Below are 14,215 nucleotides of genomic sequence, written 5' to 3' on the forward strand. Positions count from 1 at the left end.
GACGACTTCAGGAAAGGCATGAGAGCTGCAGGTTCTGTTTATGTTGCATTAAGGAGAGCTATCCAAACATGAGTGTTATTCAGTGAGGCTCACCTGCGCTCAGCCTAAAGCAAAGCTCTTCCTGCTGGTGTTTCAGCTGGCTTCTCATTCAGGTGGCTTTCGGCCAGTTTCCTCTGGTGAACCTGCCATTACCTGAGAGGACTTTACTACTCTTCTCACGTCCTTGCCAGCTTCTGGATGTAACCTGGTTAACGTCTACACCTCCCCATGGCTGCAGGAGGCTTGCTCTGCCGCGTGGAAGCTGTTCTTATGCTGTTAGAATGGCGTTCCTATTCAATATTAATACAATAATCCACTAAGTCTCAGCTGACCAATTGCCATGGAGTCTTTGCCATGTCTGTCTATAATTAGCCCTTTATATCGGTCACTGTCGCCTCTTTCCAGTCTCCCTCCATCGTTCACTCCTTCATGAAATTTATATATGCATGCATTAATAATATCCTTAATCTTTCAGAGGATTTAGCCCAAAAATAGAGTCTCCATTAGTGCCATGTGCTCATTATCCACACAAAGGGAGGAATATGAGGACACAGACTGGGAAACACAGCCGCTGTCTAAGCAAATAGGTCTACTGAGAGCAGACTCTTTTGAAGACACCCTGTTAGAGGCTCTTTTCTGACCCCGTGTTTTAGCCGGGACCCATCAGCGGGTGAGAAGACATGGGTTTTTGGATGCAAGAGTGAGATCCTCCTGGCACAGATGTTAGACCTTCTCCTATCCTGCACATCGTTAGCCAAGTGTCATCTGCCAGTTCTGAGGCAATCACTCATTCATTAAGGATGATTTAAACATGACAGATAATACAAGTGATGCTGTGGGCAGAGCTGAAACCTGGTACACAGAAATGTCTTCTACTAATCACATTTGGAAGGACAAAAAGGACAGACTAAATGTAATTACAGACTGATTCATTGTCTTTGCACAGATGATGACATTGCCATGTGGTTGTCAAAGATTCCTCCCATCTTTATTTATTTATTTATTTATTTATTTTTAATTCAAATGATCTACTGCAGGCCATCAAATCAGCCACTGAATGCCATAATCAAATATAAATGTCAAACAAACAAAGCAAAGGTCAAATAACTTTGGTTTATATGCAGTTTCAGAGGTGTAGCTTCACTCCAGTGGAAGTTGAAATAAATTTGAGTAAGACTGATGGAGATGGAGATAGATCGAGTTTGCATTTGTGCAGATATTTCTTATTGGGTATATTCAAACCACTGCTTTGTCACTGGAGCCTTACGTCTTTGACTCACAGAGACCCAGAGGTAAATGTTGCGGATACAGATGCGGTCAACTTTAACTCACAGATTGGTCCGTTCTGCAGCTGTTATTGAACTTCCTCTGTGCCAAAATAAACTTACACTCCACAACTTCCAAACAACCATCAGCCAGGAGTTAGACTGTCAGCAGAAACTCACAAAATGAAAAGACCACAGGCCCCTGCATGAGCTGGCTAATCATTAGGAATAGACATTGAAACTTGTGTCCTTAAGTCTCACCTCAGCTCAGTCACTTGCTCTTTTATTGTAGTTTTATATATTCCATTACATGTGAATCAACTGTTACAGACAGAGCAGGGTGAGATGAAGAGGTGGTGATAATAATAATGATGATCATGATGGGTTGCAGTGACCATAACAACATTTAAGTCTGAGAGTAGTGTCTTTGGAAGCTCTGACCCAACCTAATTCATTTTTTTTCTTCCATTCACATAAAACCATCCATTGATACGGGGCAGCAGATCAATCAACTCTGATCACAATTCAATCAAAGTGATCACAACACACAGCACTGAGGACCAAGTGACAGTTCCACCACTTAGATTATATGTGAAGATAATCCGATGAAGTGCGCACAAACACTCACCTCACCTACACGACAGCGTATCTTCTGGACGGTGTTAAAGACGAAAAAGATCTCTGTTACTCGATTATACTTCCATGGATGTCGAAGCACCGTCGCCTCTTCGCTGTTAGACTTTGTGGATTTGTGTGAGAAGTCTTTAAAGTTAGTTTCAGGAGCCGAAGGAGACAAACCAATGGCACACATCAGCTTACTTTGAACAATACAAGCGAAGGCCGGTCGTTTTGTAACGCAACGCCAGCGCAAAAACAAAATTAGGTTTCTGTAAATTTTGGGATAGTTGCTCCTAGAATAAAGACGCACCTTGACTTCATAGAAGAGTTAAAAAAAAAAAAAAAAAAAAAAAAAAAAAAAAAAACTAATCCGTCCGACACGGTGTGGGTGGAGCTGTGGGGCACACTGTAAAAAATATCAGACCTAACAAGTCATTTACCTTAGTGCTGGTAACTGTCTTTATGACAAACAATCAGTCAGTACATTAATACATGGATGAGTTCACTGGTATAACAGCAGATCCAAATGCTTAGGACTTTTTTTTTTTTGTTTGTTTTTTTTGTTTTTTTTTTTTAAATGAGGAATATTTCTCTACTACTACGAAGAAAAATGAACTTTGATTGAAGAAAATCAAGTTAATTTGGGAAACCACTTATCAGGCCTTTTCAAGTATTTTTTTCCCACTTATTTAAAGAAAAGTAACACTTTTAAGAATGAATATGATGCTAACTGACCTGCTGAGAGGGCAACTTTTTGCAGTGTGGGTGATATATCTGTCCCAGGTAAATGTAGAGGGCGTCCTGAGCTGCAAGGCAGAACCAGCAGTGTTAAAGCAAGGCGGACACCTGGACATGTTGGGTGTTACTGGTACAAGTGATTTGTGGTTATGCATAATTTACTCCAACAAAGCATTTTGATCAAGTTATTATCCAAACTGTCATCTTAACAATTAAGTAGTATCATATTTCATCTTAAAATCTTTTATTCAAAACACTGGTGAGAAAAATACCAGTTTTTTTTTTTTTCTTTAGTGTTGTTTCACTTTTGGAGTCTGTAAAGTGTCAAATCCAATCTTAAAACAAGGCAGAATAAAGCAGATCACTCCACATCAAGCACTGGTAACCAGATAAATTACTGTATATACGGTTTCACTCTATTGGCAGATGCAGATGTTTGAACCTAGAAATTTACAGCTTAAGTATGAAGTGTACTGGCTAAATGCTTTTCCATGACGGACGAATGATTGCCTACAAAGAGCAATTCCTTGCTGTCCACACAATTTCACTGAGGAGGTATTAGATGCAAGTCAGAAATGAAACATTTCTGGAAACACTTTAGCAGAAAAGGTTTTTGCCATTATAGCTGCAATTTCCTAGAATTTGGATTTTGACTGATTGAGAGGGGTTTGAATGTTGGCAGTGTAATCCTAAGGCAGACTGCAAAGTGCCTGATGTCAGGAAGGAGGTCTGGGGAAAGAAGGAGGAAATGTCAGGAGGGCAGGCGGTAGTTAAAGGGAGAGAAGTCATCAGGGAGAGGTCAACAGAGATTTGCACCACTACCACTTAGCTGCTCGGGCACCTTGTTTGTTCCATTTTCAAGGTTTCAGATGCAGACGGCCAGGTATGGACGGGCAGGTTTTTAGCTTTGGGGACAGAGAAGGTTAGAGGATTTGAGAAAACTGTAGCAGTGCTGGAATTGGTTGTGTAAGGACAGGACTGAGGGCAAAGTTGTGCTCACTGGTGATATGAGGAGAGATCAGTTTTGTGAAGAATTTGTGGAAAAGGGCGGATGAGAAGGACACTTATATGGTGGTACAACCGAGGGGTCAGAGGCACAGCATGATTAGTATAAGGCTAAGTCGAGTCAGTTTACAGCCAGCTCTGAGTGGAGATGCCAAGAGTGAGAGGTCAAAGGAGGACCAGAAGGAAATAGTAGAATTAAACATCTCTGCAGGAGAGGGTTGGAGTGGCCAAGCAGAGAGAGCAGGAAATGTCAACGGTCTTTCCAGAAATTCACCAAGCAGAGGATTGGTGGCGTGAGGTTTGATGACGTGAGCTGGGTGGTGATCTATAGTTATAGCAAAATGAAGTTGAAGATTTAGGTGAGTCAAAGTGGATTAAGGAGTTGCCACTTAGAGGAGATGAGAAGAGCTGTGCCACCATCTTAAGGTCTCAGAAATAAGATAAAGTGTTTGCTGCACCTCCACAGCAGATATAAAATTGTTTTTGTGTCGAGGAATATGTTGCTGGATGCAGGAGGCCATCTTTCGCCAATATGTGTAACCTGGCAGAGTGGTGGAGCAGATGAGCGACTTCTTGTGGGAGATCTATTCCCAGCCTAGCAGTCCGAGATTAACCCCTGTCTTGGGATGATTACGTCATGTCCCTTTAATCTTGTGCACCCTACCATGGAAGGAAACGAGACTTTCTGACCATTTCCCAACCAGAAATTGCTCAGATACTTTTCAAAATTTAGGATCAGTCGAGTTTTACTTTCCATAAAATCAGAGGTCCTTTCGTATTTTGAGTGTGTCATTCTGTTGGGGATTTCCAGCCACATCTTTAACGTTTGAGGGAAAAATCAGTTGATTTTTTGAAGAGAAATATTGCAAAGGTTTTTAATTAAGTTTGTTGTTCATATTGATGATGATGATAATAATAATGATGGTATATTATTACTGGTGGTAATAGTGTCAGTTGTAACAGTATTAGTAATGCCAGTTTATCTTGACCAGGGTGTTTCTTTACTTAGCCCTTAGTCAACCTCTAGTGGTCATGGGAATTACTTCCCCTGCTCAGATGAGATTCACAATTTCTGCCACCAGAGTGTGCCCTTACCTACCACTCACCACTACATTTGTTCAATGCTGTGAGGATACGGTACCACAGTTGGGCACAGTGATGATTATGCACTCTGAAATGATATTGTTTGGTTTGATAGACATTCAGAGGTTTATAACAATATGTTTTCTGAAATACATTACTGGGTCTGAAGAGCAGCTCTTTGTTGTGAGACACACACTTTTCTGAAAGCTGAGGGTGTGTCTGCTGGTTGGTTGGCAGCTTTGCCTGCTACCGGTACAGTCTGTGTCAGGGAAGTTGATCAGTATTTTGCCAAATGGGTATTGTAGTTCTAGTGCAAACTCAAACAGACGAAATCAACCAGCATTTCTGGTTGATTTAGGTTTGGCAGTGTGATGTTAGGGCATAATTCTCTGAATGCTGAATGAATCCTGAAGTCTTGCTGACTTTACAACATAGGTTGATGTTTGATCAGACAACAGGATAACCTCCGACTTTGCATTTCAACCACTGACAGTTTAAGATAAGTGACATTTTTACACAGCTTTAACCCCACCAGATCCAATCCAATCCACCAATCCATCTTCAATGCCAGTGTGTAGTATCCTCTCTGCCGTTCCTTGTACCAATGAAGAGAACATTGGCTTTATAATTCAAGCTGGGGGACTTCAGGGCCAGACAGTGAATTCTTTAAATAAGCACTGACACACTTGATAGAACTAATGTCAACATAGTTATGTTCGTAGCACAATACAATTAAGACATAATTACAAAGAAGAGCACACTCGCTATATCAAAAGTAGATCATCAAACTAACACTGCCCTTAAAAAGTACCTAAACTTCAACCAAATCACAGTTAATAAAAAATAAGTCATTATCATCTCATGTAATTTATCTTTATCTTCCTCAGGGAGGGGAGGTCAGAGGTCAGGCTCAGTAACAAAGCTAGTACGGATTGTATTGTTTAAAAGCACTTGAGTAGTACAGATACCTGCCAACATGGGGGCATGGACCTGTTACTGGACTTCAAAAGAAGAGTTCTCTACTTTCTGGGACATGACGAACAGGGAAATACACTGTGTTAAACTTTAAACCTAAGCTGTGTTAATGAAGGGGGAATTATTTAAGATACTCTGGATGAAAATGATAATTATAGGCAAGTGAACAATAACATGATCATGGACCTGATTGGCCAACCACCCAATCAGACCCAGACCTTCTCCTTAAACTACCAAAAAGGTGCTTTAACTAGACTAACAAACAAAGCTACGAAAACTGGACTACCAGACCTCCATCCCAAAAAGAAACAAACATAAAATAAGGAGCAAAGAAACAAAATACCTAAGATAATCAGGAGGCTGCTTATCTGGGAGGGAGAGCGCCTCCTCCCCCAGCCTTCATTATATAGGGCAGGGCAAAACCTCCAATCTGCTGAATACGCTCACCTGGGAGAGAGAGAGTGAGAGAGAGAGAGAGAGAGAGAGAGAGAGAGAGAGAGAGAAAGAGAAAGAGAGAAAAGGAGGGGGAGCATGTAATAGCATCTATTAATGGTTTTCACCTGGGGCCAAAATGCATGACAGAAGCTGCATGGAAATAATAACAAGCTATAGAAAACAGGGGCAGTGGAACAGGACATACATCCGCTTCTCCTGTAACTTCCTGTTGATCTAATTCCAAACACAGAGTCAACTCCCAGGCTGGAGTGGATACACATGACACCAGGGAAAAAGGAAAGAAGCATTCACAGAGAAAAAAAGAGAAAAAAAAAAAAAAACATTAAGAGGATCTAATTTCAGTCCCTTTGCTCCCTGTGTGCTTCTGATTTCTACATACTGAAGAGAATGTATGCCCTTGAGATATAATGAAAATAAAATATATAGGTTAACTTTGTAGTAGTATGAAAAACACGGAGCTTCTTATGTGTAGCAATTCATTAAACCTCAGATATGATCTTGTAACTGATCACATGAATCTCATCTAGAGACCTGAGAGAATCTGATAATGCCTCTGCCTGTTTCCTCACAGTTTCCCGATCAGATTCTCAATGCCCTCATTGTCTTCCAGCTGTTTGTGCTGCATGTTTAAGGCAGTTTGACTCGAGCTGCTTGCAACGCTGTGGGGAACAAAGGCAAAAGTGCAATTTCTGTATCTTCTGCAGATATTTATATTGACCAATGTAGAAAGGTCTAAAACAGTATCTCCTTCATCCTTTAATGAATTGTTTTTTCCATTTAGATCTTATACACTGGTTCTTCAGAATAAAACATAAGAATAGAAAAAAGTGTATGCTTGATAGGTGGAGCAAAATTAGTCACTGGGTGCTGTGCATGACAGCATTTCAACAAAATTAGCATTAAAAATAAATGCAGTGGAAATAGTCATTCATATTATACCACAGTAGCAGATTCATGCCAGCATGAATCTGATCCTCTCTTAACCCAGTGGAGTAATTATGGACCAAAGTTTACACTCTAATTACACTCTAAGATCAGCACATTTCTGTGGTAAATCTGGCTAAACCATGCTATCTGGGACAATACAGAGTGGCTTGTTATGTAACATCACGGTATAAAACATGTAGCTTGAGGTCATGTCTTTCTCATGTTGAGGTTAGACATCCATGCTTAAAAAGAAACATCCTGCTAGCTCCTAGAGTTTACATTTCACTGGAGTTAGCCAGCAGCTGGCATAATGTGACCTAATTTCTTGGTTCAGGTTTAACATTAAACACTGTTTCAGTGAATTTCTGCTACCACTTCCTCTGTTTTTTGTCCTTTCTGTTGTACATAAGGCCAGCATCTGTGGTTTGTGAAGACTTCATTATGGAGACACAATATAACATAGCATAACATAACATGTCTCTGTTTTGCTGCTTAAATCAGCGATTGATTTAACAGTGATACAACAAACAGCAGCTCTTTCCTGGGAAAAATCCTGTTGTGCATAGGAAGGAATGTATCTTACATTTCCTGTTTTCCTGAAACTGACAAATATTCCAAAAATCCTTTTTCGTTGTGCAGGAGCAACAGCATTAGTGCAACCATTTAAATCATAAACAGACATATACCCTTCTGTGTGTCCACAAAAAACTACCTTAATCTCAATATCATTGTAGCTTTACAGCAATTCTAACTTTGCATCAGTTGTTCATGCTTACAAAAAACAATGGGCCTGCCATAGATAAAGGGGGAAAAGAAATTCTAAAATTCTTAAAGTGGGTGGTGTTTGAGCTAAAGTAAAACAAGTAACAACAAGTCTACCAGTGAGGTGGCTGCTGTTTGAGAGCTCCAATTACTCCAAGATCTCAGGCTTTAGGACCTGGAGGAGGAGAATTCTTCTCCCACAGCCCCAGTAACTGGACACCATGGGTGGGTCCAGACAGATTCCTGTGCATGAAAATCTCTGCACTGCTCTCATGAGGTCCTTTTCCCCAAATCTACAGAAAAATCAACTTTATCTAGTGCAGACTAGTGCTGAAGGATCTATTCATTTTTAAGGAAAGGGGGCAGACGACCTAAGCTGAACTGCTGAAAGAGCCTAATAAGGTAAGAGAAAATGCTGGGAGAATGAGGGGGGAGGCAAAGTATCCTGGTGGAAGTTCAACTGGTGTGAAATCTCTGCCCAGCCAAGTTGAAAGAGTCTTTAAATTTAATATATCGTGGCATAGCAACGTAATACTGCTTTATATTACAATGTGGATGAACAGGGTGGTTCATGCAAGTTGTTAGTAAAGTTTTAAAAGTATGAAAAAGTATGCAAAGTTTGTGAAAACCACAATGCATATTATTGAAAATGTATTTATTAGAGACTACATTAGTGTAGTTAATCAGTTAAGCAGCTGGTTGTGCAGATATGTGAAACATTTGAGTAGGCTGCACCATGTGCATCTTTGGCAAGAAATGAAATCAGTGTTTGACCTCATTTTGCCTCTCACATGGGAAAGTTCTGTTTTTTCTTTTGTCTACATATTGCGCTTCCAATACACAATCTTTTTTAATCATATATGAAAAAGAACACAATGCATTCCCATTACACTGTATAAGATTTACACAGATATGATAACTTATTATGTGCTAAAACTGCACAAGATAATTACTCATTCATACTGCATCAATACTGACTGGTGCTGTGAGTTTTAGGTCACATCAGAGGAACAATTTTTCACATTTGCACACAACAGCAAACTTAAAAGTAATGGTTTACAAGAGCTCTAAACCACAGTGGTTTGAAATGATTAAATTGGTGAGTGTAGACTATTCCAATGGATAGGATCTTCTAGGATCAAAAAGCTTTTGGTATGTTAAACTGAGGGGATAATTTACAAAAAAGTTCATTGGTATTTCATTGAAAACACCCCCACACCTGAATCTAACAATATTGGTCAGTGGGTTATTTGACAACTAAAGAAATTAGTATGGAACTACAATAATCCTCCGGTTCAAGATGCTACTGCAAAAATGAGAATAGTGTAGACGTCTGTTAAGTGTCAAAAACACAGTTATAAGCCTTTTACAAGTCCATTATTTCATGCTCTTTGAGATCAGATACCACCCTATCTGTCTGCATCATCTTTATGGCCTAGAAAGCCTGTTGAAACTAGTCCTCAAAGTTCCTGAGTAGAGCAGAAATTCTTTACACAGAGAATCACGACTGTGGTTCATCCCAACAATTTTACAAATAAGAACCAACCAGCACCAACCAGAGTATGGTTTAATTCATCTTGTGTGTTTGAATGTTTTAGTCAGCTATGACTCCTGTGTGCTGCCAAGGAATGAACCACTCAGACCTAGCTGTTTTGGCTTAAATATGTCCTACAGTTGCCTACGTGGCTGTTACATAAAAGCCTGCCTTGAGGTCTCCTAGAGGAGGTCTACTTATAAAGGCATGCCTCACCCTACTCCCACAGCTATCATCAGTGCTGCAGAGTAACAACTAACTGTTTCCTTGTATGAGCCTATCACTAAATGGCCATCCTGATCGAGGACAAATCAAGGAGAAAGAGATTTTTTTTTTTTTTTTCATTTTTTTACAGTTCTAGGTATAAAGTTGAACACTGTAAGCTGAAAACATCACAAACAGCATTTAGGAACAGAAATAACAAGGGAAAGATTGTGTCTCAGCTTTAAGGTTAGAAACATATTAAACCCTGTGTGTGATCGTTGCCTTCGTGTCTCCTCATAGGTCCTCACTGATTAGCACTGTACCATGTGGGTGACAAACTTGGTAGCCCTGGCCCTACTGGCCACTGCAGCCTCAGCTGCCACCTCTGCCTCAGCAGACAAGGTCCTCAGTAACCACGCCACCATCCTGGCTGACAACAGTGCCAACCTGGCTCTCAGTCTCTATCACAGCATGGCCAAGGACAAGAATGTGGAGAACATTCTCATCTCCCCTGTGGTGGTGGCCTCCTCTCTGGGCCTGGTGGCACTTGGGGGTAAAGCCTCTACCGCCTCCCAGGTAAAGACCATACTGAAGGCTGATAAAGTTAAAGATGAGCAGCTGCACTCTGGTTTGGCCGAACTCCTGACTGAAGTGAGCGACCCCAAGACTCGCAATGTCACCTGGAAGATTAGCAACCGCCTGTACGGGCCCAGCTCAGTTAATTTTGTTGATGATTTTGTAAAGAGTAGCAAGAAGCACTACAACTGTGACCACTCCAAGATAAACTTCAGAGATAAGAAGAGTGCTGTGAAGTCCATCAATGAGTGGGCGGCCAAGTCCACCGATGGCAAACTTCCTGAGATCACCAAGGATGTGGAAAAGACTGATGGGGCCATGATCGTCAATGCTATGTTTTTTAAACGTAAGTCTACATGACAAACTAACTTTACCAAATACATGTTACACCTTTATTATTTTTGGAATTATTATTATTATTATTATTTTTTAAACAGCTCACTGGGATGAAGAGTTCCATCATAAGATGGTTGACAATCGTGGCTTCCTGTCATCCCGTGGCTACACTATTTCAGTGCAGATGATGCACCGTACAGGTTGGTGGAGTCAGCCCTTATAAAGCCTTCATAAATACATACATGACACTCGACATGAAGTATAGTTTATTAGAGATTCATAGTGCCTTAATTAGAGTTTCATAACAGCCTCATGGCACATTCACAAGTAATGATTCATTCCCTCCTTCATTCCTTCCTTTCACTTTTAAGGTGTTTACACAATACTGTATACCATTTGGACAGCAAAAAACCTAGAAAAGACTCAAAATAACAAGGAATGATAGGTAATAGAAAGGAGAGGCAAATTAAAGTGACAGTTTCCAGGTTCAATATTGGAATATTGGCTTTATACCTCTACACACTGCTTTACAATTTAACCACAAATGCCAATATTGCACCAACAGCTAATGAATCCTGGCCTAAGAACTGACAAATTTTGAAAAATGAATGTGCAGTAGCAGATACAAACCATATGTTCAGGCATCTTTGCTGTTATAAACCACAAAATGTTAAAGGAATACTTAAAGGTTTTGGGCAAAATACCATTTTTCCAACTTATCCAGACTGAGACATGATTTTTGATACCACCTCTGTGCGTCCAGTGATTCGGTTCCTATGGGTAGCATTTCATGTTAGCTTAGCATAAATACTTGAAGTCTATGGGAGTCATCAGCCTAGCTGTGTTAAAGTGAAGAAATAAACCTTACAGCAACTACAAAGCTGTCTTATTTACACAATGTATCCTGTGTATTTGAAATACACATGTTGATCTTTTTAATGTGAGTCATTTCAGGAGAAGTTAGATGGTGGAACTGTAACTGCTCAACACATTTATCCCTCCATCTACCACAGTGATGCACACACTGCAGAAGGTATAGGAAGATCTGGCACAAATTAAATTCTCTTAAAGACACTGTCATTAGTTCTTTTAAATTATAAGATGTGTATTTCAAATACACTCGATACACTGTGTAAATAAGGCAGCTTCAGAGTTGCTGTAAGGTTTGTTTTTTCACTTTGACAGAGCCAGGCTAATGACATCCATAAACTTCAAGTTATTTTGCTAAGCTAATACAAAATGCTACTGATAGGAACCGAATCACTGCATGTACAGAGGTGAAAAAAGTATCAAACATCTTGCCTTAGTCTGGGTAAATTGGAAAAAGAGTATTTTCCCAAGATGTTGCAGTATTCCCTTAAGTATTCCCACCATATCACGATATCTAAGATTCATGATTCATAAAATGCCGAACGAGAGGTTGCAAATGCCACATACAACATTAATTTTAAAAATACTCCTAATTCATTCTTGATGTGAATCCACAGGTCTTTATGGCTACTATGAGGATACATCTAATAACCTGATAGTGCTCAGCATGCCTCTGGCCCACAAGAAGTCCAGCGTGGTGTTCATCATGACCTACCATCTGGAGGCCCTGGAGAGGCTAGAGAAGATGCTGACCAAGAAGCAGCTGGACACCTGGTTTGGCAAGCTGAAGGACACAGCTGTAGCTGTGTCTCTGCCCAAAGTCAGCATGGAAGTCAGCCACGACCTGCAGGTAAAAGATGCAGCAGCAGTTACTGGACCAGTGGTGGCTTCTGTTGTCTCTCTCAGGGCTTCATATAATGCTTTAGCACCTTCACATTTCTTTAACACGACCCTCTCTCCTTTTCTTTAGAAACACCTTGGAGAATTGGGCCTGACGGAGGCTGTGGACAAAACCAAGGCTGATCTGTCCAACATCTCTGGGAAGAAGGACCTCTACCTGTCCAATGTCTTCCATGCCTCGGCACTTGAGTGGGACACCCATGGAAACGATGCTGACACTAGCATCTTTGGCACAGACAAGCTGAAAAACCCCAAGCTTTTCTATGCTGATCACCCTTTCATCTTCCTCGTGAAGGACCAGAAGACAAACTCCATCCTCTTCATCGGTAGGATGGTCCGGCCTAAAGGCGACAAGATGAGAGATGAATTATAACCTCATGCTGACCTGAAATTCTAAGTTAAATGTTTGACTGTGTAAGTGTATATTTTCTACTGCAATATGAAAAGAGAAGTGTGATATGAAATGTACATTTGACACCATACATGTACATTCCTTTACATTATCAATATGCCAGCAGTATTACACAATACATGTCTTAAGAGATATTTTTGTGTATTTTGACCTATGAGCAAAGTATTGCCCAAAAACCTCAAATTTATCTTGAAGAATTTTTGGCATCACTGTGATATTTTTGTTATGCAAGATCACATTGCAGATTGAATACTTACATTAAGTATGATGTCCCTGATTACTGCCTTAAATGTAAAAACAGCATTTCTTGTTTTTTCCTGTGTTGGCTCCAATTTACTTGAATTATGTGTCACTGAGTAGAGAAGTTATGTGATTTATTGTCATTGTGCTGTGCCAACACAAGATGTTTCTGTGGTGATCACTGCAAAAAGTGTACAACAATTTTAATCTGGAGCCGCTTTAGCTGTGTTCTCTGATTAACCAAATATCTTAAATTTGTCGATTGCCTTCACATGATATCATATTTGTAAAACACAAACATTTTCACAAACTTCAATGTGTCAAGGCTAAAGGTCTTCCACAAATTTTTGCACATTATTTTCTGACCAAGGGGCTACATTGCTGTTTGGCTTGATAGTGATCGACCCTGAAAGCACTAGTCTACACTGATAAACTGTGTTTCTGCTCAAGGTTTGCAACAAACAGATACTTTGAAATGAAACAATGGAGTGGTATGAGACTGTTACAAACTTTCTCTTTTTACAATAAAAGCATAAAACAACAAGTGATGTATGTGTATTGCTGGAATTTCCATTTTTGCCATCAAAAACCAAACCAGAAAAAAAAAAAAAAAAAAATCAGTTTGAAAATGGGTTTGCCCCAGCAGTTTAGCCTTGTGCCGTCATGGTGAAGTCAAGACTTTATCCACAAGGATTTTCCAGCTGAACAGCATGCGGAAATTCCAGTTATGGGAATTCTGTGACTTCTCAGTTTATCAGGAAGGAATGTCACACATGTGCATTAATGGTGAACATGGTATACATACCTCAACTTCAACAAATTCCTAAATTCCAAATATTTAGACCTCTACCATGCCTGTTATCTATTAAAGACGAGTGCATGTGCTCTACTTGGATGAGTAAAGCATTTGTTGAAACCCACAACATTTACAGCATAACACCTGAGTGTCTGCATTAGGATCGCGATGGAAACTGTTGCAAATCACTCAGCAACCAGCAATTCACTTTTGTGGATATAAACTAAACCCAGTAATTGTTGAATCACATTAGAACAGACTTGGCTACAGAGGACATTGGTAGTATGATGTATCATTTAAGAGACTAGTGGCCCAGACAGATAATTGCATCATTATAATGTGTGACTTTCCAAAGTGTCTCACGCCACCTACAGGATGTCTGACAATGCTACTCCTAGGGTTACGTGCTCAGGAGATGGCCAGCAATGAAAGAAATCATATCTGCAAAAAGTGTGTTGACATGCTAGATATTTTATGAA

At 40.0% G+C, this 14,215-nt stretch overlaps 2 protein-coding genes across 7 annotated transcripts in view; one reads left to right on the forward strand and one right to left on the reverse strand.

Annotated features, from left to right (window-relative positions):
* Positions 1-2,261, reverse strand: part of gdpd5a (glycerophosphodiester phosphodiesterase domain containing 5a) — a 28,553-nt gene extending 26,292 nt beyond the window's left edge. For 3 of the 6 annotated variants that reach the window (XM_030069792.1, XM_030069793.1, XM_030069791.1), the window contains exon 1: positions 1,938-2,261. In XM_030069792.1, the coding sequence (XP_029925652.1) occupies positions 1,938-2,115 (178 nt within the window). In that variant the 5' untranslated portion in view covers positions 2,116-2,261. Of the gene's footprint in view, positions 1-93; positions 307-1,632; positions 1,653-1,932 lie in introns of those variants that run through there. The other 3 variants (XM_030069795.1, XM_030069796.1, XM_030069794.1) reach the window with 3 other exon arrangements.
* Positions 2,262-8,108: 5,847 nt separating this feature from the next.
* Positions 8,109-13,482, forward strand: serpinh1a (serpin peptidase inhibitor, clade H (heat shock protein 47), member 1a). The gene is made up of 5 exons (XM_030069797.1): positions 8,109-8,270; positions 9,907-10,528; positions 10,620-10,718; positions 12,006-12,238; positions 12,359-13,482. Exons 2-5 carry the CDS (start codon positions 9,931-9,933, stop codon positions 12,659-12,661), a joined length of 1,233 nt encoding a protein of 410 aa, XP_029925657.1. The 5' UTR covers positions 8,109-8,270; positions 9,907-9,930; the 3' UTR covers positions 12,662-13,482.
* The last annotated feature ends 733 nt before the right edge of the window (positions 13,483-14,215 follow it).

The sequence above is a fragment of the Myripristis murdjan genome, chromosome 14, assembly GCF_902150065.1.
Source record: "Myripristis murdjan chromosome 14, fMyrMur1.1, whole genome shotgun sequence".
Classification (NCBI taxonomy): domain Eukaryota; kingdom Metazoa; phylum Chordata; class Actinopteri; order Holocentriformes; family Holocentridae; genus Myripristis; species Myripristis murdjan.

Bases quoted from the DNA above. Each gene is read 5' to 3' on its own strand.
- serpinh1a (XM_030069797.1), top strand. From the start codon at position 9,931: ATGTGGGTGACAAACTTGGTAGCCCTGGCCCTACTGGCCACTGCAGCC. The intron at 10,529-10,619 runs GTAAGTCTACAT...TTTTTTAAACAG, and splicing joins CAATGCTATGTTTTTTAAAC to CTCACTGGGATGAAGAGTTC. The intron at 10,719-12,005 runs GTTGGTGGAGTC...GTGAATCCACAG, and splicing joins GCAGATGATGCACCGTACAG to GTCTTTATGGCTACTATGAG.